Source organism: Trichosurus vulpecula, chromosome 2 (assembly GCF_011100635.1).
Source record: "Trichosurus vulpecula isolate mTriVul1 chromosome 2, mTriVul1.pri, whole genome shotgun sequence".
Taxonomy (NCBI): Eukaryota; Metazoa; Chordata; class Mammalia; order Diprotodontia; family Phalangeridae; genus Trichosurus; species Trichosurus vulpecula.
Genome location: NC_050574.1, coordinates 60,742,172 through 60,769,569, shown reverse-complemented (window position 1 = coordinate 60,769,569; position 27,398 = coordinate 60,742,172). Strand labels below are relative to the sequence as shown.

At 47.6% G+C, this 27,398-nt stretch overlaps 1 protein-coding gene across 1 annotated transcript; it reads left to right on the top strand.

The window, feature by feature from the left end:
* Positions 1–1,810: 1,810 nt before the first annotated feature.
* UBXN11 (UBX domain protein 11) lies at positions 1,811–26,833 on the top strand. The gene is made up of 14 exons (XM_036746482.1): positions 1,811–1,890; positions 3,232–3,269; positions 4,262–4,354; positions 6,752–6,852; positions 7,218–7,272; positions 11,547–11,626; positions 13,242–13,356; positions 20,292–20,509; positions 21,812–21,889; positions 24,178–24,298; positions 25,085–25,233; positions 25,928–25,968; positions 26,144–26,278; positions 26,680–26,833. The coding sequence occupies exons 1-14, from the start codon at positions 1,820–1,822 to the stop codon at positions 26,831–26,833; spliced, it is 1,449 nt and encodes a 482-aa protein (XP_036602377.1). The 5' UTR covers positions 1,811–1,819.
* The last annotated feature ends 565 nt before the right edge of the window (positions 26,834–27,398 follow it).

The window sequence follows — 27,398 nt, the reverse complement described above, 5'->3', positions numbered from 1 at the left end:
TGGCAGACTGTTTAACAGTCCAGTCATCTCTCTGTCTTCCATTGTTGTCATTCCATATACCGTCCTGCCCCTTCTCTGATCCTCCTCTTTCCCCTAACATAGCTCCAAAACCCCCTCCTTTTTGTTACCTGTAGGTTTCTTCCCCAGATTCAGCCCAGTGCAAGCATTGGCATTCCTCACAGGAGTCTTTAGAGAGCTATGCCAGGATTTTATGTTCATTTTCTGTTATTTGCCATGTTTCCATCTTTTCTTCATGGCTTGAACATCTAAGTTGATTGGGTAGTTGTGCCTCCACATTGGTCTCAAATAACTGTTTTTCCTCCTCATTGGAACTGATTTTTCCTTTGTGTTTCAGAATTTCATTCTTGCTAGCTCACAGTTCTTCCTGGGCTGACTTCTCCCTGAGAATGTTACACTTCCTCTGAGATCTTTGAAATCCACTCTCCTGAAAGCTAGAATGCATGGTAGACCATTCCCAACTTTCCTCTCCTTCTTTACCAGGTACTGGTCACTTCTGACCAAGGTTCTCATCATTTCTCCCTCAGCAGCCAATTCCTCCTTTTGATGAGAATCAACTGTTGCTTCCTCTCCCCACTAGCCCTAATCTCTGTTGTGCTCAGCATAGTTCTGTGTCCCCAGCAGGCATTCGGTGAGAGCTGATGAGGGATATCGGAGACAGGCTCCTTTAGTCTCCATCCTGCCCAACAGGGGATCATTATCCAGGATAAAATGGGGCTTTGGGGCCCCCAAACTCCTGTCTGTGAGGGGAATAGAAAGGATTGATTTGTGGGAAGAAACAGAAAAGGATGGGCCACAAGTTTACAGGAAGCTATCGTTTCTATGCGTTCATTCAGCAAACACTTATTATGTGGAAGAGCATCAGTGGTGGTGATGGGGGAGACACGGCCCTTCCTTCCCAGGGGCTCTGTGAAGTATGTGGTACTGCTATGATCACTCCACTTTTACAGATGGGGCAACTTAAACCTATAGAGGAGAGGTGAAGGGACTAACTTAGGGGCTCAGTGGCAGAGCCAGGACAGGAGCCCAGGCCTTCTGATGTCCAACCCAGTGTTCTTCCCACTGCACCTCACTACTTGTCTGGAGACTTTGTTTGTGTGTACATATGGTATAGGGACAAGGGAAGGGTATAAGGTGCTATGAGATGGGGGGATCAGGCAAGGTGGCAATGGAGCTTCAGAAGACATGCGGGAGGAAGGAGGGTGTTTATAGGGTGCTGCTGTCTGTGTTCAGGGCCCTGCGATCGTTGCTAGGTGTGGGTATTTTTTTTTCCTGGGGGGAAGAGGGGAACATAACAAGCATAATAGCAGTATTCTATTTTTGAAGGGCTGGGGTGTGTGTGTGTGTGTGTGTGTGTGTGTGTGTGTGTGTGTGTGTTGGGGGCAGGAGGGTGGTGTGGAGAGGTTGCTGTAGGTTTGATGTTCGTGTGAAACACTTTTTAGTTTAGAGCAGCTCAGAAGTCCAGTGGGCTGCTTCACAAGTCAGTGGGCTCCCTTCCTTTGGAGGGGTCAGAGAGGGGATTCTTGTTCTAAATGACTCCAGTGCTGGGGGCCCTCACTCAGAGATTCTGAGGCCTGTGCAGCCAGGGCCAAGGGAAGAAGGGAAAGCTCCCCAAGGCAGCAGGGGCTGCTTCGCAGGAGATCGTTGCAGGGAGGTGAGCAGGTGTAGAAGGGGAATGAAGGAGGAGACCCCAGGCCCCTGGTCCAGGGTGGTGACTGTAAATCCCTTCATGTCCCTAGTGGTTTCTTTTACTTTCTGCTTTCAGGGACCTCCTGACAGATAGGATCTAGAATTAGCAACTATGAGTTCCCCTCTGGCCTCACTTTCCAAGATTCGGAGGGTGCCTCTACAGTCAGGCGTCCAAAACACAGGGTAAGGAGGGCCCAAGCCCCTTGCTGCCAGGCACGAAATATCCTCATTTTGGATGGGTATCCCCGTTGGGGCTGGGTGTGGGTGTGGAGCAGAGCCAGATAAGAATCAGATTCTGCTTCCTAAGCCTGATAAAGCCAAAAGAGCCCTGGTCTGGAAGTTCTCCTGGGTTACTTAACTTGGGCCCTCTGTGAGCCTCTGCCTGTGGGCTGTGTTCTTCTGAGGTCGCTATGACTGATCTGCAGAGATTTCAGCAGCCTCTCCTGGCTGCCCATTCAACGCTGAACAGTCCTGCTATCCAAAAAGTTCCGTCTGCATCCTAACAGAACCCAGACACGGACGTGTTCACATTGGCTGGTGTTAACAGCAACAAGAAAAGTTAACCCGTCGCTGTACCCCTCCTGCTATGTCACAGGCATGGGGACATTTTCACTGCCTTTGAGAGATGTCCTTTGGAAGACTGAACTATCCTGGGGGGAACAGAAGGAAATCTGTCTCCTGCCTCCATCTGAGGCTAACCTCTCCTCCCCTAGCCAGATGATGAGAGTGTCACGAAGCATTTAACATTGGTGTAGCACTTGACTGTTTTTCAAAGCACCTCAGTGATCATAACTCACATTCCTATAAAACTTTACCTCTGTTTTCTCATGATTCTCTCCCTTAGTTCCCCACCACACCCCGCCCATTTTGGAGATAAAGAAACCAAGACTTAGAGAGCCTAAATGTGTTGCTGTGGTCTGGGACTGGAACCCAGTGCACGTGACTCTCATCCCATTTAGCGCTTAGAGGCTTTGAGTCTCCTGGTGACTGCCCAGCACCAGACTCACTGTGTTTCCTGTGCCCCGATGCCTTTCCTCTCTTGTATCTGCTTATTTGATTCTTATACCAAGTCTTCCCCAAGGAAGGGATGGTGGGCGTCATCTTTCATTTTATGGAGGAAGTCCACACAGGACACATGACCTGTTGCCATGGCAGGCCTTCCTCTGGTGGAGGTCTCTAGACTCCCCACCTATTTGTTTTTGAAGCTGCTTCTCAAATCTTTCCCTTGTTCTTTTAGATGTCTAAGAGCAAACCAGGGATAGGCTGCCAAACCCCCAAATCAGTCCTGTTTTTGTCTCCCTGCCCAAGCTTTGTGGTGTCCCCTGGGGTGGAGGCACTGGCATGTGCTCCCAAGGCAGAAGGAAGGAGTTGGCCTGCACCTCTCCTTCCCAGTTCCTTTGGATCCAGGACCATGGAGCCACTGGTCAGCAGGCCAGGGAGGGGGCCTTTTGCTGACTCCCCCCTTCCCCCCATAGTGTGGCAGTTTCTAACCAGCGTTTCCTTTTTGCCCTTTTGGGTTTCCAGGAGGCGATCACTGCCTTCTCGGATGAAGGACTTTGGTGGTGAGTGTCTGCCCAGCCTCGACTGCTCTTTATCTTCTTGCCCTGGATTCTGGTTGGGGTGGAATAGAGAAAACACAACCGGCCGGAGCCTAACAGCCCCTTCTCTCTGTCCCTCACTGTGGTGGTCGTGGGAGGCTGGAGTTGTTGGGGGTTGGGGAGGGGACTTCAGTCACTGCTGGGCTGACTGATGCTGCTCTAGGGTCCCTTCTGGCTCCCTTCTCCTCCTGTCCCTGTCACATCTCCCTTCTTCTTCTCCTCTCCCCACCCCTGATCTTTTTCTCCAGTGTCCAGTTAGTCAGCCATCTGCAAATCACCTTCCATGGAATGACTGGATGCCCTTTTCTGCAGAAATTCTTCAGCCCATCCCCCTTGTTCAGTTTGACCCCTTCGAAGTACCCATTACTTCCTTGTTCTCCCCAATCCCTTCAAACTTCTGCCTCAGTCTCTTCTGATGGTCTTTTACACCTCCACCCTTTGTCAGTTTGGGATGGACTCGACAGGAAAAATTACTGATTGATTCCTAATCCTAACCTCCATTGTGTCTTCCTTTTGAAAACCCCTGCTGGACTCCATAATTTATGGTTTTCTAGCTCCACTCTTGACTTTCCCCCCGGGGACTGACCCCATCTTCTCCCTTCCTCCCTGTCATTTCAGGCCTTCCCAGGAGCCGGCCTGTATGACTCAAAAGAAAATCCCCATGTTCAGCTTTGGCCTTTTCCTGGCATCCCCCTCACCCTACCAGCTTTCTCAAGAAATGACTGTTCTCAGCTGACTATCCAGTGGCTTCTCCCTATGGCTCAGTCTCTTTGAGAGCTGGGCACAGCCCTTCAAGGAACTGGGTCCCCACCCTCTCTTTCCTTCAAAAAAAACCCCTCATCAGCTCTCCCCTTTCCCCACCCCAGCACCTTGAACCCTGACACAGTCTGGGTTCCAGAGTCTGCATCCTCCCCCCCCCCCCCATTAAAAATAACCTCATACTCTTGGGTCTACAGAGGACGAAGATGATTTGTCAAGTGATGGAGTTAATTCAGAAGAAAAGATTTTGGGCTGCTTCAGAGAAAAACCCTTCCCTCTGGGAAGATATGGTAAGAGCTCCTGCCTGTCCCTGGAGGCTCGAGGATAACATAAGTGGTCAGAGCTGGAAGTATACGCCTAATCTTCAGTAGCCCTGACCAGTCCATTCTGCCTCTGCTAGGCTGGCAGCGAGATCCATTCTTGGACAGCTCTAATTGTTAGAAAATGCTAATGTCCACCTACTGGGTGGGAAGGGTAAAGGAATAAGCATTTATTAAGCACCAGGCACTGTGCTAAGCACTTTTAAAAGAATATCTTCTCATTTGAGCCTTACAACAACACTGCAAGGGGGTACTATTAGGATCCCCATTTAAAGTTGAGGAAACTGAGGCAAACAGAGGTTAAATGACTTGCCCAAGGTCATACAGCTTATAAGTGTCTGAGGCTAGATTTAAACTTTCTGACTCCTGTCTACTGTGCCACCAGCTGCCTTTACCATTAGTTCCAGCTCTACCCCTTGGGGTCAAGCAGGATAAATCTGATCTTTTTTCCACGTAAAGAGGAAAAGGGGCCACTCATAGATTTCTGGGGACTTTTCCTCCTGAGTCTAGCTGCTTCTCCATCTCCCTGGAGTTGGGGAGGAAGAACCTGCAGGTGTCGAGAAGGTGCTTGGTGCTGGTAGTAGCTGCAGGGCTTAGGGTGGGAGGGTTGGAAGGAGACAGACTGGTTCTGCACAGGACTCAGAAAGGAGCTGGGAAACCCTGCACAAATCTTAATTGATGCAGTAACACTTGCTGCAGCTTTGTTACGCATCTGTGTAACCCAAAGCCATTCCCAGTCAGATGGAGGATAAAAAAAACGGATATTATCCCTGGCCCAGGCTGGGGTAACATCTATCTGAGTGGCTAGATAAACTTCTCTGGCACTTCTAGTGGGATTGGTCATGTTCTATATGAAAACACAGAGGGTACCATTGGGGGCAGGACAGGATGACATGCAGAGCTAAGCAGCCTGGGAAGCCTTATCGTGTGCAGGTCTCACCCTTTTAGGAGAGCCTTGAATCTATTTCCTTGCCCTCTAAATGGAGTATTAGCCCCTCAAGGAAAGCCAGGAAGTTGGGCTGTAGATATGGGAAGGCAGCTGCTAAGGTCCATGATTTGGGCTTTCTCCTGTACCAGGGCTAACAGACAGACAGTGCCTCAAAACTGGGAGAAGTCTGTAGTGCTGGTGTTTTGGAGGCTAGCCCTTAGGAAGAGAGAGAAAGGATCTGTCAGTCACACAGGTGTAGGGTTTAGGGGTTCCTCAGTACTTTCCCCTGCATGTCTGGGTGGTCCCCCTTTGCTGTAGGTGTTTTCCAGACAAATCTTGTGTATGCCAGGTCATGATACTGGGCTGTAGGAGGTCTGAGCCACCGAGGGAACACTTCAGACCTTAGTGGGGCAAGGTCAGCTACAGCTGGGTCCTGAGCCATTCATTCAGCCAGCCTCCATGGAGGCTGTGCACAGTGCTGGGCGCTAGTCTTTGTAGAGTGTTTTATGGCCTACAAAGCACTTTACAGATGTCATCTCATTGATCTTCATGACAACATTGGGGCAGAGGCTGTTATGACTCTTATTTACCAGAGGAGGCATGTCAGATTCTCCACTTGAGACACAGGAAAAGACGCAGATACTAGTAGCAGATCTAGAGCTAAGATCATCTGTGTCCATAGTTCATGTAAGATGATTTCACCACTTTTATTGATGTTTGCTTCATGCTGGAATAGGTTGTGTCTGGGAATACTAGAATTATTGCACAAATACTACCCTCATGGATGCTTGCCACACACCACGATGACCACAGAGGGAGGTAACTCCACAGCAAACCCTCTGATGAGGCCCCTGCTCTAACTACACACTAGGCCATTCCCAGAACACTGTTGAGGGCCAGAACTCTCAGCCTTCATAAGTGATCCATATACCCTGTCACTATCTTTGTGCTCTAAGCATACAGCCACAGCAGTCACTGCCTCTCCCATCCTTGTCACACCAAGGCAATCCCCCAGTCCACATACAGTAGGCCTCTGGCCACTTCCTCACACCCTTATGTACACTTACATCATGGAACGGCAATCTCCTTTGCCATCTCCCCCACAACAGCAAGAGTTTGAGACAGACATCCCCATAAGTGAAACATACTTATGTTTGTGCTCCCTTGTTGTCCCTGCAACATCCCAAGCTTCTGACAGATTCAGGAGAGTATTAGGTGTAAAGGCGAGAAGGGAGTACAATCAATGCTATGAGACATTTGAGGCAGGAGAAGTAATGTTCATCTGGGCAATTTCAGAGAAGCTGGACATACTCTCTCTTTGGGCATCGGAAACCTTAGGAGCTTGGTGGAGTTGGGAGGATAAGTGTCCATTCATTTCCTAGACACATGGGCCCCCACCTCAGTTCTGCAAGCTGTGACTTTAAGTCATTTTTTGCCAGGGTCCCTGCCCCGTGACATGGGTCTGATCTCCTCTTTGGTGAAGAGGTTAGCTGAATTGGAACAAAAGGTGAAGAAGCAGACCGAAGAACTCAACTTCAAGGTACTGGGCCCAGGCTGAACCAGCTGCTGTCTGCTAGGCCATGGGTGGTTCTAGATGAGGCTAAAAAGGCATTCAACCCCTGCAAAAAGCGCCCAACACATGGGATCCTGTTCAGTTTAGTGGGAGGCTTGGGCATCTTCCCTTTGCTGTATCCCTGCCTGGGGTGTTTGGAAACCAGGGCCTCCATGACCCTGAGCCATGGCAACTGGGTTCCAATGGCTTTGTTCTGCCACTCATTCTGGAATCTCAGTTTCTATACTTGTGGGCTGGGAAGGAATCACGAGAGGCTTCCCAGAGGCACCATTCCCAGCTTCCCGAGTGCCAGGAACCGGTCTGGGGCTGATGTTGGTGCCTTGGTACTGCAGGACCAGTGGATCAAAAGCCTCAAGTTGAAAACCAAAAGCCTGCAGACAGACGAAGGTAATAGAATTCTCTGGCCAGAGTCCTGGCCTGTCTAGTTTCCCCTTGCACTCCCAACTCCAACCCCAGCCTAAGGGGCTCATAGTTCTGAAGAAGAGACACATCATCCTTGAAGAGTCACAGGGGGTGGGGAGGGGAAGAAGGAGAGGGGAGCCTGGACACGCAAACCCAAAACACGCAATATGAAACAATATGACCATTGTGTAGAAAAGGGACTAGACTGGCCTGATGGCCCCAGAGGGCAGAGCTAGGAGGAGTGGGAGGAAGTTGTAGAGAGGCAGCTTTAGGCTCCATGATGTCAGCAAAAGTTTCCTCCTAGAGCATTCCAAAAACAGAGTGGCCTTCCGTGGGAGGTAATTAGATTTGCCCTCATGGGAAGGCCTGGAGCAGAGGATGACTACCGCACTTGTCAGAAGTAAAATCATATGGAGGATGCTTGGTCAGATGTGGAGCAGGTGGTTGGGGGTGGTAGGGTTGGGATGGGTAGGAGTACTGGGGAAGAGCACTGGGATGTGGCCATGGGTAGCCCGAGGCTCCACATCACTGGGACCCTGATACAGGGCATCCTACTAATCTTACTTCTGTCTTCAGCTCAGAAGTACAAATGCTACATCCTTAGAAAAACAACTTGTAGAAGATTATTTAAGGCTTCAAAATATCCGTATTATTAAAATTCAAGATAACTGCCGTCTTATTCTACGTATCACTCTAGTTAATTTTTGGACTTTGTGAACACTTTTATCAGTGGTGGCTCAGTGACTGAAATGATGACATCTGCAATCCTAGCCTTAAGAAGACCATAAGAATGAGGTTCTGACACAGATATACAGCTTTGACGCTACCCCACAAGAACAGTCTAATGGAGCTAGATCAAGTGACCCAGGTGGTCAAGCCAGGGGACATCCTGTATATCGACCAGTCCTAGAAAGTGCTATCCTGAAACTGTTGTGCACAGTGCATAATCACAGGCTGCCCTTACTTAAGATTAAAATCTTATTATTCAAAATTCACAAAACTAATACATGTGAAAGAAATTTAAATAATTAAACTTGCATGGGGGAGTCAAATTTGTAGCATTTATACTTCTGAAGTTATTAAGACTTATAACTGCACTAAGACTTTGGAGACCCCTTCTGTGTGGAGGTGAGGAATGAGCCTGGACAGTAGATCAGTGGTTGGAGAGAAGACCTTTGAAGGGAGACAGGTAACCAGACTATTCACTGCCCTCCCTTGAGGCCCTTGTTGGAGAAGCCCTATGGGAAAGCTGCCTGGAGACTATCATTTAAGATCCACATGGTTTACTTACAATCTCCTCTCTCTCTCATTGCTGTCATCTACCCTGGTCACTACCTCAATTATGTTAGGACCTATTTTAGTCTTTCTTTTCATCCCAACTCCTCACATGGCCTTCTGGGGCTTCAACATGCATGTTAAGGAGCCATTTAGCAAACTGACTTCTTGATTCCTCCATTTCAGTGACCCTCTCCACCCAACTTGAACTCCACACCATCACGGTCCCACATCATTTCCCAAACTGAATCACCTCTAAGATCTGACCTTCCAAGTCTGTAACCTTTCCTCGATGACCACAAGCTCCTCTCTTTCCTTTCTACCCATTCTCATGCACATGAGACCTACTCTTCACTCTCATTGTGACCTCTGACCCTTCCACCCATCTCTGTTCTCTCATTCCCCATCCCCCGCTGTGGCTTCACTTTTAATCTAATGCCCATTTACTTAATTAATATGAATAATCATTTAGTGCATTGTCCAGCACTGAGATGTTTCCCGAGAATTCCTTGCTCCCCTGACCATTAGCTCGTCTTAACCTGGAAATCCTTGGGTAATAGTCACCACCTGAGCCCTCTGCTCCTGCTCTGGGACATGCGAAGCACAGCCAGAAAAAGCTTCAGAATCAAGGCAGCTGCTTCATCCGTTACCCATTTATGTGCCATCATTTCAGCTGAGCCTTCGTTGTTGCTTGACACTTCTACCTTTCTCAACTCCTTATTTTGTTTGCTACAGTGGTTGTTCTTTGAATCAACCAAACCTTTATTAAGAACCTTTTGTATCCTGAGGACAGAAAAACAAGAATAAAAGAAGTAGTCCTGGCCCCCAAGAGTTTTCATGCCCAATAGTTGTTGATAGAGGCCTGGAGCTCATGAGAGATACTGGGGCTGGGTATATGGAGCTGGGAATTATCTACATAGAGAAGATACCTGACCCCAGGGGGCTAATGAGTTTATGAGGCCAGACTGTGCTGAGAGAAAGAAGGAGGGAGGGGGAGGGCAGAGAAGACGAGAGGAGAGGACAGGGCCCAGAAGATCATCTAGATACTTACTTCTCTGCGATCTCTTAGCCCCTCTCCTCAAATTTCCAAATATCATCAACTATCCCTTCCTTCTCTCCTCTGGTCACAGAAAAGATGTCCCTACACCTTCTTTAATTACTCCACCAACAACTTTTTTGTCGGCACATCTGATGGTCTTTTCTCAGGCTTCATCTTCTTGACTTTTCTGCTACATTTGACCCTGTTGAGTGCCTCCCTCCCTTAGGTTCTCTCTCCGCTCTGGATTTTCATGACGTTGCTCCTTCCTGCTTCCCCACCTCCCCATCCAATCCCTCTTTCTCAGGCTCTTTTGCTCTTCCCATTGTTCCCCTCTCTCCTTCACTGATTCCTCATCCTCTTCCTGACCCCTTAAACCCTTAAGGTTGATGTCTCTCAAGGCCTCTTCTCAGTCTCTCTGCTCCTCCTCTGGGTTCTTTCCCTTGGCAGTCTCATTCACTGTAATGGCTTCTGCTGGCCCTTCTATGCGGATTGCTCCCAAATTGCTATCTCCAGCCCTGACCTAGCTACTGAACTCCAGATCCACATTTCTTTCAGCCACCAGGGCACGTACATTTCAATATCTGCTTACTACCCCAAACTCGACATGTCCAAAACAAAATGTATTTTCTTCCATGAGTCAGTTCCTACTTCTGACTTCACCATTTCTGTCTCTGGCACTACCGAGTTACCCCATCTCCCAGGTTTGCCTCTTTGGGGTTATCTTTGACCCTTCCCTCTCCCTTAGTTCCCATACCAAGTCCTAACAATGCTCCTTTCACACCAACTCTCTCCCATTTTAATTGCTTTTACCCAAATAGAAAATATATATTTTTTTACCACCCACCAAGATGATTACAACATCTTTCTCCCATCAGTCTCCAATTGTGTTCTATCTCCACTCTCTCCCTTCTCCATTTCAGTCGTCTACTTTCCAGATGAATTGTAATGAGCAGCAACTGCCCCTGGGATAAATTGAGTTGGGGGAGGGGGGCATAGTCTGACCGTGGTTGTGCTGGGAGCCAGGGTTGGGCAGTACAGTGATGGGACTGGTGGTGGCCCAGAGACAGGTTAGGTTTGGGACTGATGGCTGCCTCAGGGAGGAACCTGACCCTTCTATGGGGGAGGCGACATTTATTAGGCTCTGCTCTGTTAGAATAATCTTTTCCTTATATAGACCTGATCATGCCACTCTTTTATTAAATAATTTTCAGGGCCTATGTCTAGTACCTACTGAATAACATTCAACTGCTTTGCCTTGCATTCGAGGCTCTCTACACTTTGGTGCTACCCTACCTTTCTAGCTGAATTTCATATAAAGGCCTTCCATGAACTTTGCATGCCAGTCAAATTGGGTGAATATACCCTGTGATTTCCCATCTTCATGCCTCTGTTCATGATGTTCCCTATCTCTCCAGTGCCTTTCAATCTCCTCTTTGCATGCTGAATTTCTATTCACACATTAGGGTTGACCCTAAATGGTACCTCTTCCATAAAGTTCTCCTGATCTTACTATGGGTTATTAACAACCTTTTACCTTAGATCTCATGTAGTGCTCTGCTATGAACCTAATACACTTAACACATAATGTGTTTTATAGTTGTGTGTTTATTTCTTATCCATGTCTCATTGAAACTTTATACCTAACCCAGGGCTTGGGACATAGTAATCATTTAATGAATATTTGTTGTATGAATGAGTGACTCAGCAGGATTTAAAGAATACACAACTAGCAGAATTAGTTTGCCTCCAAATTTGGAATGGAATGGGGGATTCTGGTGTTTGGGGGTGTTGTACAAAATCTCTTTCTAGGTTGTGACTGACCCTGGAAGGTGTCTCCTTGGGCAGCACTTGAAAGTCCAATGTTGTTGGTCATGGAAGCCACCCTGAGCCCTGCATCTCTGCTCTAGTTGTTGGGGACCCCCTGAAACCATCCTATCTTTTCCAGAAGATCAAAGAAGTTTAAATCATACGGAAGAACTGGAAGCCAAGTGTCAGCACCTTCAGAATCAGGTCCATGAAATGGAGGTGAGACAGATAAAGATGGGGAGGGAATGGGCCCCTGAACACGACTGGGGAGAAGACTTTGGAGCATCTCCCAGTGGCTATGGAGGCTACAGAACTCATAGATCATGTGGGTCTTTTTCCAGCCTCTTTCTCACCTATCTACCACTCCTAGTAGAACACCACTCATCCATACAGAATTCCAGTCCTAGCTCTGATGCTACCTATGTGACCTCTCTGAATCTCAGTTTCTTTATCTGCAAAATGAATAGATTGGGCTAAATTATTTCTAAGCTCCCTTCCATCTCTAGATCCTATGAAATTATGAGAGAGCTCCTGACATGGCATCTCATGCTCTGTGCCTGCCTGTGACATGACTGATACGTATGGAAATGAGAGCTGTCACCATCATCATCATCATTCTCAGAAACCCCCAGAGGAGACCTCTGCCTTTTCTTTTGGCCACAATTTAGCTGGAAGGAAGCAGTGAGATATGGGTCTTAGAGTCAGAGGGTCAGGGTTCTAATGTTGGTCCTGAAACTTGGGAGCTCTGAGACATAGGCAGGCCATTGTCGTGCCTCTCAGTGGTATGAGGGAGGCCATACTTTGTCGGCCTTAAAGCGATGGATAAAGGAGCTATTATTATGAAACAATCACTTCCTGCTTCCCCAGATTGATTGCCTTGTGAAGGCAGTGCCTAATTGCCAATGTCATAGCCTAGTTTACAGCCAGGAAGACAAAGCCCCAGACCTCAGCCCCCCGTGCAACATCAGCAGACTCCTCTTGTGGCAAAGACAGCCTTAACCTTGCCGTTCACATCTCATTTCCTGGTGCCTCAGCCAGGCAACACATGCCCCATTTAAACCCCCATCCTGTGGCTTCTGGCAGTGTCCCTACCTCAAGGAGAGGAGCTGATTGGGGGAACAGAAGTCCTCTTTGGGGTTACAGGTGGAAGGCCAACGCCTAGTCCTGAAGTGGTGTATTTCTCCCCTCTTCCCTCCCTGTTTCTGTGCTAGAACTCAGGCTAGGAAGATAGGAGACTTCGATTTGATTCTCAGCTCTGTCAGGAGGTCTGACCTGCTGTGTAATCTTGAGTAAATCACTCCTTGATGGGCCTCAGTTTCGCTATCTGTGAGAAAAGAAGGTTTAACTGGATAGATGAGCTCTAAGGACCTTCCCAACTAGTAATAACAGCTCATGTTTTCATACTGCTTTATGCCTTACTGTGTGAAGTATGGCGCCTTTATTTTATTTACTCTGAGATCTAGGTAGAGCAAGCATTCTGATTTCCATTTTACAGATGAGAAAACAGATTCAGAATGAAGTGACTTGCCCTAGGTAACACAATTAGGAAGTCAGAGCCAGGACTTGAACCCAGGTCTTTTGGCTCCAACTTCAGCATCCTTTCCACCACCCCACACTCAGGGCCTCACCTCTGAAAGTCCTTGCTTTTACTACTATGGTTAGGGAAGCAGGATGAGGAGCCAAAGCTTCCCAGCTCTCCTTGATTCTGCCATGAACTTGTTGGTCACTGAATCATGAAATCAGTTACCTTCACTGCCCCTTCCCTTCTTGGGTGTCTCTCAGGAAAGAAGCCTTGCTAACAGCAATGTTCCTCTGTGTCCTCCTCCTGTTCTAGCGATTTCTGAATGACTATGGACTGGAGTGGGTAGGAGAACCATCAGAAACGGAGATGGACATGGAAACAGACTTAGAGGCCGAGAAGTGGATGCTCAAGAAACTCTGGAAGCCAGGTAGAGAGGGGCTTTGAGAAGGCCGTTTCCTGACTCCAAGCAGGTGACCCGTACCTTGGGGCCAGATGCATCTCCCCTCTGGGACTTAGTTTCCTCATCTGTCAAATGAGGGAGTTGGATCATGAAGATACTTTATAGCTGTAAAATCCTCTTATCTTATGATTTGGTAGTCCCTCCTAGCTCTTATATTCTAGATCAGGGGTGGGGAACCTGTAGCTTTGAGGCTCTAGGTCCTTAAGTGCACAGGTTCCCCACCCCTGTTCCAGATTCTAAATACCTTCCACCTCTACTACTCTGAGATATCTTCCAATGCTGGCATTCTGTGGTCTTAGATCCCTACTTAGCTCTGATATTCTGTGTTCTAAAAGCCCTTCCAGTTGGATTGTTCATGAGGTTACTTTCTTATTTTGCTTTCATGTTCTTCAGGATGGGAATGGCCTTGAGTCAGTATTTCTTGCCCATCAAATGACATGTTTTTCATCACTCATCTGGTTTTCCTTCTGTCATTCCCCTTCCTCTCCCAGCTACCACCCTTCGTTCCATCTTTGTCTTGACCCTGTACTCAGGACTCTCATCCTTATCTTTAAAAACATTCTTTTTTAGTATTATGAAATTGACAGATATCAACTATTTGTCCCTCTGTAAGGAACAGAAGAAGAGGATCGCATAATGAAACCTGAATCTCCACTAGGTATTGTTTTTTAAGAAATAAATTTCCAAGTTATGTTAGTTCCAAAACTGCTCTGCTTGTCAGTGTCTCTTTCGGGATTTCCTTGTGCATTCTTCTATTTATTTTTAAGAGTGACTCATTGATGCTTGTTTGTTTTCTTCCTTTTAAAAAAAGGATCCTTATCATTATTCTCTTCCCACACTTCCCTTCCCCCAAATAAAAGCCGTCCCTTGGAACAAATAAATGTAATCATTCAAAACAAATCCACACATTTGCCATGTCTGAAAATTTAGGCATCTTCTTGCATCTGTGAGTCCATTAGCTCTTTGCCAAGAGATGGGAAGCATGATTCATTACTGATCTCATGGAGTCATAATTTGTTATTACATTAATCAGGATTCTTAAATCTTTCACAATTGTTTTCCTTTACAGTGTTGTAGTATATAAATCGCTCCGATTCTGCTCACTTTACTTTGTATCAGTTCATATGAGTCCTTTGAGGTTTCTCCGATTCTGTCCTTTTTGTTAATTTTTATGGGGCAATAACATTCCATTACATTCATATGCCATAGTTTGTTAAGCTAATCCTCAATTGATGGATGCCTACCATAATTCTAGTTCTTTGTTCAAACAAAAAATGCTACTGTAAATTTTTTTTTATGTATGGGTCCTGTTCCTCTTTCTTTGGAGTGTAGACCTAGTCATGATATCACTGGGTACCAAAGGGCATGCACAGCTGAAATATATTTTGAATATAGTTTCAAATTGCATTCCAGGAAGTTTAGACTTCTCACAGTTCCATGACAGCACCTTTGCGTGCCTGTCCTCCCAAAGCTGCCCTGACAACTGTTCTTTTTCCTTTTTTGGTCATCTTTGCCAGTCGAATGGTTTTGAGGTGGAACCTCAGAAGGGTTGGTTTTCTTTTTTTTAATTTTTTATTCTGAACCGAAAGTGAAAAAAAAAAGAGAGAGAGAGATGAGCATTTCCATCTACATATCAAAATACACAGAGAAGATTGTATGTAAAGCCTTAAATCTTCATTTCATACCACTTGCTTTTTAAAAAAAGATATAATACATTTCATATTTTATTTTCAAAACTGACCTGTCTGTGCTTCCTTCTGAACCTCCTTCTGTTCTTTTCTGTGCATTTGAACAAATGTTTCAAAGGCCTCCTTTTTTCTTAACATCATTTTTGTTACCTGCCTCCCTTCTATCCTCTACTCCAAATTAAAAATAGAGGAAAACTGACCAACTTTGTAACAAATAAGTATAATAAAACAAAACATCCACACATGTGGCCTTGCCTCTCTCCCCCTCCCCTCCAAGACCCTCCTCTCCTCCCTCTACCTCTCTCCTCACTTGAGAACACAAGAAAAACAAAACCCATTACAATCATTTATAGTCCATCAGAACAAATGTCCACGTTGTCTCATTCTGAGTTGAGTCCTTCACTTCTCTATCAGGAGGTGGCTAGCAGGTGTCATCATTAGTTCTCCGGAGTTCTGCTCGGTCATTCTGCTGAGAAGAGTCTAGCACAATAGTTTTTCCACACATTTATGCACTATAATTTGTCCCCAATTTATGGGCACTCCCTCAGTTTCCCATCCGTTGCCACTTCAGAAAGAGCTATAAACATTTTTGTATGTCCTTGGAGTTTGTTTTGCTAAGAACTCATCTTCCCCTTAATCTATATCCCTTTTTATTCCCCTTTCTCTCCTATTTTCCTCTTGAGTGAAATAGATGTGTGTGTATTCATATGTGTGTGTGTATTCTTCCTTCTTTAAAACAGTTCAGGTGAGAATGAGGTTCAAGCATCAACTACTCCTTGTACCCCCTCTTCCTTGTTTGCAGAGATATCTACTTGTGCACCCTGATTATGTAGATAATTGTCCCTTACCTTCCGTTCCCTTCCCCCCCTTCCCCTTTCTTTCCAATCTTCTTTTTAAAAAATTTATTTTTCATTTTCAACATTTGCTTTTATAAGATTTTGAGTTCTAAATTTTCTCCCCTCCTTCCCCTCCCCCATCCTCAAGATGGCATGCAATCTGATATAGGCTATGCATGTACAATCATATTAAACAGTTCCGCATTAGTCATGTTATGAAAGACAAATCAAAACAAAAGGGAAAAACCATGAGAAAGAAATAACAAAACAAAAAAGAGAGAGAGAGAATACTATGCTTTGATCTGCATTCAGACTCCATAGTTCTTTGTCTGGATGTGGACAGCATTTTCCTCATGAGCTTTTTGGAATTGTCTTAGATCATTGTATTGCTGAGAAGAGCTAAGTCAGTCATAGCTGATCATCACGCACTGTGGCTGTTACTGTGTACACTGTTCTCCTGGTTCTGCTCCCCTCACTCAGCATCAGTTCATCTAAGTCTTTCCAGGTTTTTCTGAAGTCCGCCTGCTCATCATTTCTTATAGCACAATAGCATTCCATTACATTCATGTACCACAGCTTGTTCAGCCATTCCCCCATTGATGGGCATCCCCTCAATTTCCAATTCTTTGCCACCATAAAAAGAGCTGCTATAAATATTCAGTCTTTTCTTAAGACCACCAGGACATAAAAGAACCACACCCTAAGCCTTGTCTAATTTGACTCCCTCTATGAACCCTCATGATGATGGCATATGTCCTCTCCCCATATTTAAATGCAGTTTGTCCTTTATAATTTTTCATTCATGTTACCATTTTAGTCTTCTCTTTATTTCTATGTTTTACCTTTCAAAGTTTCTTTGCAGCTCTGGTCTTTCCATCATGAATGCATAGAAGTTCTTTTTTAAAGATCCATTTTTTTCTCATTTAGGATTATATATTCTATATATTGTCGGGTAAGTTATTTTTGGCTGAAGCCCATCGCCTTTCCCTTCTGGAATGTCATATTTCAGGTTCTCTGCTGCTTTAATGGTGGCTGCTAAATTATCTGTGATCCTGATTGTGGTTCGTTGGTACTCAAATGCTTTCTGTCTGCATACAGAATTTTTTTTTTAAATCTGGAAGTGCTGGATTTTGGTTATGATGTTCCTAGGAGTTTTCATTTGGAGGTTTCATTCAGAAGGTGACTGGTAGATTCTCTCTGTTTCCACTTTGCCCTCTGGTTGTGAGAAGTATGGGCAATTTTCTTTTAAGATTTCTTGAAATGGGATATCTAGGCTCTTTTTTTCAGTCATAGTGTAGATAGTCCGACAATTTTAAAACTTTTTCTTCTCAATCTGTTTTCCAGGTCAGTTGTTTTTGCTATGAGACACTTTACATTTTCTTCCATTATTCTTTTTCCAAGCCTTTTGACTTTGTTTTAATGCTTTTTGTTCCCTTGTGAAATCATTGGCTTCTGTTTGGATCAGTTCAGATTTTCAGAGAGTTTGTTGCTTGGGCAGTTTTGACCCTCTTGTGCCAAGCTGGTAATACCTTTTCTAATTCTTCCTTCCATAGCTTTCATTTCTTTGCCATTTTTTTCCTCAAGCATTCTTATACCAGTTTTTTTTTAACCTTCCAAACTTTCTCTTGTAGATGTTTTGGAGTCATTCTTTTCTTCCCTGTTTGTGTCTTCAGTGTCCCTACTGCCATGATAGCTCATAACCACACACAGTAGCTTTGTTTGTTTGTTTGCTCGTTCTTCTAACCTCCTTCCTGACTTGGGACTTGGTGTTAGGGCTGGGCTCTGTGTCACTTCTGGAGGGAAGGCCTGGGCCACGCTGTTGCTACTTTCTTGGGGTGTTGAGTGTTGTATATATTGCAGGATCTCAGAGACAGGCTGGGCACCTGCAAGCTTTTGTTGCTCCCACAGTGGTCTGAGCTAGGGCAAAGTCTGATTGCTGCCCCCTGATCTGAGCTCTGCAAGTTCCTGACTTGGGTTTGGGTGTGAACAAGAGAAGATGCTGCTGGACTCCTCTCATGTCATCCAGTGTGGAAAGATCAATGGGTTTCAAGTGGCAGAATTTTAAGTTTCCCCTTTGGTCTGGGTTTCCTGCTTCAGTTATTTGGTAGGCTGGCCTTGATGCTAGAAGTGAGAGTCTGCCCTGAGCTGGGGGCTGAGCCACACTGCTGCTGCTGGCTGTCTGGCTTCTGAACTGTCTCCTTTCTCAGTACACTGCCCAGGCCTCCCTACCTGGCAACTCCACTGTGGCCTAACTGCGCACAAGTCCCTTTCTCACTCTGCTCTGGATCTGTGACCCAGAACACTGTGCCAGTGTCCTGGTGTGGTTCTGAGATCTTCTCTTGGTGCTTGAGTGCTGCAGGACCCTGGGGGCTCCATGCTTCTGCCCCAACCCTGCCCTAGGAACTGCAGGCCTCTCTGTCTGCCCGTGCTGACTTTGGGGGACAAAAGACTCACTGTGACTTTTTTTTTTCTGGATTTCTCCATCGGGTTCGGTCTGGTGCATTTTATAGCGGTGTTTGGAGGAGTTGTAGACGTAGGCTCAGCTGCATGGCTCCCTTCTACTCTGCCATCTTGGCTCCTCCATCAGCTCCTGTTTCCCAGCATTCTCTGAAATTGTCTCATCATTTATTACAGTAATGATAGTCCATCATATTCCGATACCACCATTTGTTCAGTCGTTCCTCCATTGATAGACAACCCTTTAATTTCTGTCTTTTTTTTTTCCTTTTGGCCTCCATCCAACCCCCTCCCCTCGTTTCAGGTTCAGGAAGTTTGTTTTCTTTTGTTTTCCCTCTTAACCTCCCCCTTCAACCCGGCTCCCTGCTTATTTCCCTTTTGAGCCTGATGTGGTTCTACAACAAACTGTGTGTGTGTATATGTATGTGTACATGTGCACACATGCATGTGTGTATGGTGTGCACAGTGTACTCTGCCATTCTTTGCTTCAGATAACAATGAAGCTCATCTGAATTACCCCCCACCCCTTCCTCTGTATTTGCATACTCTTATTTTTCACATACCTCAGTGATAAGAAATTGCAAGTTCCTCTTCTCTTCTTCCTTCTTTCTACATAAGGTTATATCTTTTACCCTCCCTTCCTTTTCTCCCTCTACAACAGAACCAATCTGTCCCCAGGCCCTCTGCTTTTTAACTGTTGACTGCTTCAATACTCTTTGAAGACATTAAGATTCTGAGGGGGAATTTGTTTCTTTTCCTTACAAGAATATTAGCAGTGAATCATCATAAGGTCTCTCCCAGTTGCTCAAAAAAATCTTGACTTTCTAGGTTTCCCTTGACTCTTGACTTTATATTTCCAAATTTCTACAGGTTCTACGCTTTTCATCAGATATGCTTGAAAGTTCTCTGTTTCACTAAAGATACATTTCCCGCCCTGTAGGACCATACTCAGCTTTTTAGGATATGTTATCCTTGGTTGTAAGCCTAGATCATTTGCCTTTTGGAATACTGTATTCCAAGATTTCTTCTCACTTACAGTGGAAGCTGATTATGACTGTGATTCCTTGGTACTAGAACGTCTTTCTGCCTTCTTGAAGGATTTTTCTTTACTGTAGATTGGCCCTGGAGCTTGGCTATGACATTCTTGGGACTTTCCCTTTTGGGATTTCTTCCAGGAGGTGATCAGGGGATATTTTTCTCATTTTTACTTTGCCCTCTGGTTTTTTTTAGATCAGAGCAGTTTTCATTTATGATTCTCGAAATATAGTGTCCAGGCCTTTTTTTCATCATCCTTTTTCTTTATATTTTAGCTTCATAAGTAGCACGAGGCATTGGATTAGGACTTGGAGGAACAGGACTTGGGAACTGTCTCAGGCTTCCAAAGCCCTTTCCTCATAGCACTCCTGGGAGGTGGGAGGTAGGAGGTGCACATACTGTTTTTCCCATTTGATATGAGAGGAAATTGAACCTCAGAAAGATGAAGGGACCTGTTCCGGGTCTCACCACGAGGACATGTCCCAGCCTGCAGGTCAACCCACGTTTCCTGATTTCCTTTTCCACTATTCTTTCCCTTGCTTCACACTGGGTAGTGGCTCTTGGATGTATGTCCAAGTGCCTTGTGATCATAGAAGTGGAAAAAGGAGTTACTGTCATTATTATAACAGTGATATTAAAGGTGCAGCCTGGCCCAGAATCAGGGACATGGATCAGGTGAACTTTCAGGGTGCCAGGAGCCCTGGGAACTAGGAAATTTGTGACATGGCTCTTTCCCATGCCCCAAGGCCTGCACAGATATCTAAGAGGACCACTGTCTTATCACCTGGTCCCATTCCCACTGGGGAGTCAGACACATAAGCAGTAGATAGTGTACTTTTCAAAGGGTCACTGGTCCTTGGTCACTGGGTCACCCCTTGGTCACTAGGAGAATCCACGGTGCCTGCTCCCACGGTGGACTTCGATGAGCTGCTAGAGAACCTACGAGATCTCAGTCTGTTGGCCGGGGAGGGGCAGTCCTTGGTACATTCCTCATCCAGCATGGCAGTGCTCAAGACCCCAGAACCGGTGCCCTTGACATTATATCAGAATGGGATCATCATGTTCAATGGGCCCTTCCGCCCCTTCTCAGATGTCTCTACACAGGTAAGGAGCCCCAGTGGGCAGGAGACAGGGAGGGAGAAACTCAGAAGGCCTGGATTCTAGTCATGCGTCTGTCACTGATTCTCAGCATGACCTTGGGCACATTATTCTTCTTCTCTGGAATGGACACAATACCCTTGAATGGCCCTCAACGCTGTGATGTGCTAATGGTGAGGTTTTGGAATGGTCCTGCTTACTCTGTGTGAAACCCCATGCTGACCTGGGGGAAGGTGCTGGGGAGGGGATGATGAGGGAGACAAAAGTTCACATGAGACTGTCCCTGTCCTTATGAAATCCACAGTCCGGGGGAGGGACAAAATCTAAATGCAGATCACTAATCCATTCCATGTGCTGCCCAAGGTCTAAAGGGCAAGTTCCTTATTGACAGGGAAGGGGGCATGGTGGGGTGGGAAGGAATCGGGGCAGCTTTCCTGGAGGGGCAGCATTTGGGTTGGGCTTGAAGAGCTGAGAGTGAAGTCACCAGGCAAAGAGAGGGAAAGAGGACTTGGCAGGCATTGGGAAGAGCCTGTGCAAAGTCACACAGGGAGGGGGATGCAGGGGGCGTTGGGTGTGAGGGTCACTGGGACGCTTCACTTTGGGCACACAGAGCGGAGATGTGTAGAGACAACTTATGAGATGTTTACCTGCCATGCCAAGCACACCATGCCGTTTTCAAGGGGGACACAAAATGTTTGAGTCACTGGGAAGGGCTAAAGGTTTTGCACAGAGGCCAGGGATTGGGGGATGTGACTGTCTGTCCTCCAAGAATCAGCCCCACTCAGGGCTTCTGAAAATCTCTTACTAAAGTGGGGAGGAGAGGTGAGAAATCACAGGTCCTTGAAGTGTTAAAGAAGAGGACCTCCTCTCCCCAGACAAGTGAAGATTGATGGTGGGGGGTGCAGGTGGTATGACCTTTCTGTGGCTACCAGATGTGCTTTTTCCCCACTAGTACTGAGTGTGGCCTCTCTTATGGGTGACTCCTCTTTCTGCCCTGACCACAGTGACCATCTACTGCATGCCAAGGCAGTCCTGGAGGTCCTGTGAGGGCTTAGGGTCTGGGCATCATATCAAAATGCCTCTTACAGCCCCCAAAACACAGGGCTCAGGCTGTATTAAGGCAGGAATGTTCTCACCTGTGGGAGTGCCCTGGAGGGGAAGCTGAGTAAAGGCCAGGGCTATGGGACTCCTTGGTGTTAACCAGCGTAGCAAGGACTACGGGGTAGGGGTGGAGGTAGGAGGGAATTGTCCTGGTCAGATGCAGTAGAGATCACTTCCCCACCCAACCTTCTGCCTTCTGCCCTGCAGCAATGCATCCAGGACATCCTAGATGGCTTCTTCCCTTCGGAGCTGAAGAAAATCTACCCTAATGGAGTCCCTTTCCAGGTAAGGAGCTCTCTACCCTAGAGGCCACCTGTGGCCCTCTAGGGCCTCGAGTGAGGCCCTTTGGTCAGAATTGTTCTGTGAAGTTTGGATTCAGTTAAAGGGTTGCACCTGAGGACCCAGAGGGCCACAGGTGGCTTCGAGGACACAGGTTCCCCAGGCCTGGAGCCAAAAACAGTCCTTGTCCTTGGGGAGCTCAGCCCATGCTCCAGGAAACTACCGTCCTTAGGATGAAGACACAACATGCATCCAGGACACAAAAAGACAAGGAAAGGTTTTTCAGCATGAAATGGGGAGTCAGGATGGGGGCGGGGGAAGGATGACATGAACAAGCTAGTTGGGAAGGCTCCCCCGAATAGGCGAATCCATAGCATGGTTGGGTCTGGTGGAGGAGTGAGGCCTTGTCTTAGCTAAAGGCACAAAACTGTATAATGGGAACAGGCCTGAGGGCAGGGGGAGGGGCTGGGGGGAGAGGTCCCAGGACTGGCTGCCTTTCTGGGGCCTCAGTTGAACAGGCAGCAAGAGCCCTCTGCTGGTCAGACAGAGGGATGGCCGCAGCAAGGAGGCTTGATTTGCTTCCATTTCATTTAGTCTTCCCGTCCTGAGCCAGGCGTGCTAGGTCCGTGCCCTCATGAAACTTACAGTCTATTTGGGAAGAACCTTGTCAGTCAGTGAAACTCACAGATCAGAAGACAGCAAGGTGGAAGGGAAAGAGCCCTGGATTGGGAATCAGAGGACCTGGGTTCGAGTCCTGCCTGTGTGACCCTGAAAGGGGCAGGCCACTTCCTCTCTGGGCTCGTTTCCTTTTCAGTGAATTGAGGGGCTTGCACCAGATGACCTCTGAGATCCCCTCTGGCTCTGCGTCAGAATTATTTCCAGAGTCCAACAGAACTTAAGCAGCTGGTAACAACCCCTTCAGCAAGCCTTAATCAAACACCTGCCGTCTGTTCAGCACTGGCCAAGATAGAGATGGAAAAGCTTCCAGTTTTGTGGAGGGGAAGACATTGAAGAAGATGAATTCAGAGAAGAGAGCTCAGATAAGGGACATGAAAGGGGCTGGGCATCAGGGAAGGCTTCATAGAATGGGCAGCCCCTGGCAGGCTAAGGAAACAAGTCCATTCCATGCTTGGGCATGGGCAACCAATGGTGTGTATGTGGAGCCCTGTATTGGGTACCAGGGGACATAAGAGAATTTAGATAAAACTTCTCACAGCTCTTGTCCTCATTTAGTCAAGGCCATATAGAATACCCCAAAGCAAAGACAAAACAAGAGGCAGCTAGGTGGCTCAATGGATACAGCCCTGGGCCTGGAGTCAGGAAGGCCTGAGTTCAAATCCAGCATCAAACACGTACTAGCTGGGTGACCCTGGATAAGTCATGATCTGTTTGCATTAATCCAATAGAGAAGGAAATGCAAACCGCTTCGGTATCTTTGCTAACAAAACCCCACAAACAGCATCAGTTCACCATAGTCCATGGGGTCATGAGGAGATGGGCACGACCGAACAACGGCAAAGACAGAGAAATAGCAGGCCTCCCGCCTGGTTGTTCCAGGGAGCTTCCCCTCCATCATCTTGTTGTGTGTCAGGATGAGCATCTCCATGTTAGGAAGAGACACTGAGGTCTAGTGGTGGGATGGTGGGCCCCAAATCACTGCTTATGACCGTGCCCTCCACTCCTGAGCCAGAAAGAGGGACAGACTGGCCTGGGCTCAGAAGATGTAGGCCTCAGCCCGGCCCAGGCTGCTGTTAACTATCTCCCAGGGATGGTTCGGCACTACAGAAACATCACCTGCCTTTACTTTTATTGTTCCAGAGAGGCACCATGGTGTGGTGGGAAAACCAGTCACCTTGACCTCAGTCACCTTAGGCTCAAACCCCAGGCCCTCTGCTCACTAGCTCAGAGACTCTGGGCAAGTCATGTCTTCATGACTTGTGTGAATAACAGTACATGAAGTACCCACCTCTGAGTTAGTAGTGCTCTAATCCTTAGTTTCCTCTGCCTCCAGAATGGGTCTAGGTAACACTGGCTCTCAGAGCTGTTGGGGGGATGGTGCTTTGTTAAGTGCTGTAGAAACAAAAGGTGCTATCACTGTTGTTTTCCATCTCTTTCCTGTTTAGACTTGCTGGAAAGGGGATGGGGGAGGATGGAAGGCCCGGATCATCTCTCAGGGTTTGGCCCTGTGGGGCCCAAGGGGAGGAGGAGAGCCACCACCCACATCTCCACCTGCCGAGGGAGATTATTGGAGTCTGTGCACTCAGTCCTTCCCTACATCCTCCTTTCCTCCCCAGGTGACAGACCTGCGTGATGTGGTCTACCAGGAGAAGCAGCTTCCTAAGGTCTTCTCAGGCACGGGCTATGTGATAGGAAGAATGCATTCTAAGGAGACCAAAAAGCTGAATGACCAGTCCGGTGAGCCTCTAGCTGGGAGGGGAGAAGCCAGGTGGTTGGGGGGAGCTCTCTACCCTGCTGAAAAGTGCTTCAGAGAATATTAGAATTGATGGGGGATCTTGGAAGGCATCGAGGCCAAACTAATCTGGACAGGCATCCCAGGCAGACTAGAGGCCCTGACAGCCCTCCAGAGGCGGCCCACTTATTCCGTTCCACTTTAGAGCACTTCTGGTTGTTAGGGGCCACTCACATGACAGTGCACTTGATACCTGAAGGCAGTCATCATGTCCTCAGTCTTTTCTAGACCATACATCTCCACTTGTATGAACTGGCCTTTATATGGCACTCATGTTCTGTCCTTTTCCCCTCCTTTCCACTCTTTCTAAAATGTGGTGCCCAGAATGGTCAAGCATCAACTTGTGGTTTGCTTGGGGCCCCTCCCTTGGGATGGATGCTCTGCCTCTATTAATGCTGCCACATTGGCTGGTGTGAAGCTGCCTGGTCACTGTTCCCCTCAGCCCTCATCTTGCCCATGTGACTCGCTGCTGCCTTTCCAAGCCACCCTGCCTCGTCCTGTGTGCAGCCGATTTTACTCTTAAGTGCAGGCCTTGAAATTGATGCCCTGTTCATTTGATTCCACCCATCCTTGGATCCAGCTGATGCTCATCCACCTCATTAGCTCTCCCTTCCTGTAAATTTGATAAGCATTTGGTCTAGATCTAGACCATCATCTAAATCAATGATGAAAATGCTGAACTGAGGAGGGTCCAGGACAGATGCCATGTCTAAACTCCATCCTTCTGACAGCGACTGACAGCCCCCTTCCTTTTGTGGGGAACTCCTTCTCCCAAAAGTCTACAATCACCAAAGAGCAGTTTCTGAAAAAGCTTCCTAAATTTGTGATCCGCCATGGGGAGGTGATTGAAGTCCGGGAACCCATCCGGGAAAAGTTGGAGGTGAGTGTCAGTTGTCCCCTGGCAGTGGCCCCTGCAGCAAGGGAGCCTGGGACACACCCCACCAGACTCTGGTGAGCCCACTCGCTCAGCTGTCCAGTGGGGAGAACAGTAATATCACCCCATCCAACAATTCCCAGGGCAGGAGCTGTTGTTAGACAGAGGTGGAGGGAGGGATGAATGCACAGCTGATCTCACTTTGGACCCCTCTGATGGGCAGAGATGGACATTCCATAGAACAGTTTCTCAGACCTCTTTAGACTAGAAAACTAGACAACAGCCATTGGGTGAAAAGTCATTATCTGGACCCCAGAGTGATCTGTGGGGCACCACCACCACTACCGCCCTGAGCTTTCCCCGAGTTGGGCAGTGTCAGCCCTTTTCCCTTCTGTGTTATGGTCTTCCTCTGATTCATACTTTTACTAATCCTCTCTTTACTGGGAATCCCCTCTGCACTTCCCAGTAGTCAGCACCCTATCTTCTTCCTTACCTTGTCTATCTTGGGGAATGCGGCCCATATCCCTCAGATTTGGGGCTCCCTGTGGATAAAGACTATGGTTCCTTCCCGTGAGAACAGGGACTGTCCTCTGCCAGCATTCCCCACCCCTGGAAAGCCGGGCTCATGGCAGAGTTCTCAGAATAAGGGCGGGGAGGCACTAAAGCCTCAGGGCCAAGGTTTTGCTTCCTTGCCTCAAAGGGCTGCTCAGGGCCCCAGGAGATCTTGGTGGAAACTGAGAGGTGAGAATCCTGTGAAGGGGAGATGGGGGCAGGGCGGGGCTGGTGATTGGGGGGGTCCCCACGGTGGGCTGGGTTGGGGAGGGAGAGGCCACTAGGCCCAGTCCAAAGCACCTGCAGCCCTGGGCCCAGGGTGAGGGGTTTGGGGGCCCCAGGCTGACAGGGCTGGGGCCTCCAGGCTGAGGCAGTCATCCACGGAGATTCCCACCACCACTCTACGGATTAAGTCTGAGAATGGGGAGCAAACGTTCGTGCTGCCCATGTCGCCTGTAGACACCATTGGGGACGTCAGACGGTACCTTGCACAGGCCAGGTCAGTGCCTCCCATCCCCTTCACTTTGCTCCCAATTGTCCAGCAAGTCCACCCCACTCTCACCTCCCAGCTGCATGTGACCCTGCCTGGCTGTCCCAAGCATCCCTCCCTCCTCAGGCTCTTAAGAGCACTCCAGAGCTGGAAGGGACCTTGGTGACTGATCCCCTTATAGATGGGGAAGGTGAGGCTCACAGGGTAGGAACTTGCCCAGATTGAGAACTGATGGCAGAACCACAACCTGAGCATGCATCTCTTTACTCCTAGGCCAAGTGTCCCCTCCCCTCCCTAAAATGCCTCCCTAAAAGAGGGAAATACTATTTGGACCCCTCTCCTCCCATCCATCTGTAATCTTGCTCAGAAAATGGACAGTGCTTTCCCTGATGTGATCCCTCTCTCCTCAGGAACATGGATCCAGCCACATTTGAAATCTTCACTGTCTTCCCACCCACCGTGTACACAGATGATTCAAAGACGCTGCGGGCCTGTGGGCTGGTGCCCAATGCCATCCTGCTTCTTCGGCCCCCCAGGACTCCACACCCAGCTCCCAGTCTCTAATAAAATCACATTTCCCCATCCACTTTGGGGACTCTGAAAAATTCTATCTGTGCATTCTCTTTGCTCCAAACCAGGACCCCACCTACCCAAAGCTAGCTTCCTATGGTGAGGTTAGGACCGCAGCTGGGCTGGGGGGAGGGGAGGAGAGCAGAGAGCCACAGCTGGGTGAGGGTGGGGCTAGGCCTTTGTCTAACTACTCAGAAGGATTCACTTCTCCTCCTTTGTTGGTCCAAGAGATCAGATCAGATCTTGGCTAGAGGAGAAGCAGGGCCAAAAGAGGAAACTGGAAGGGTATGGTCCAGCCCAGACTCTCAGTGGTGGCAGAGGATACGGACTCAGCTAGCTGGGGGGTGGGGTGGGGGCGTTGCAAGGGGGCCCCTCAGCCTTTTATGATACTAATACGAAGCTGACACCTCAGATCAGACTGAATCAAGGACTACAACTTCCACTGCCCAGATGGTCAAGGAGAGTCCCCCAGACAATTGCCCATATACACCTAAACAGAAAGGCAGGCCCATACCATGCACAGGATGGTGTGTGCAAGCCCACCAGAAACACATGATGC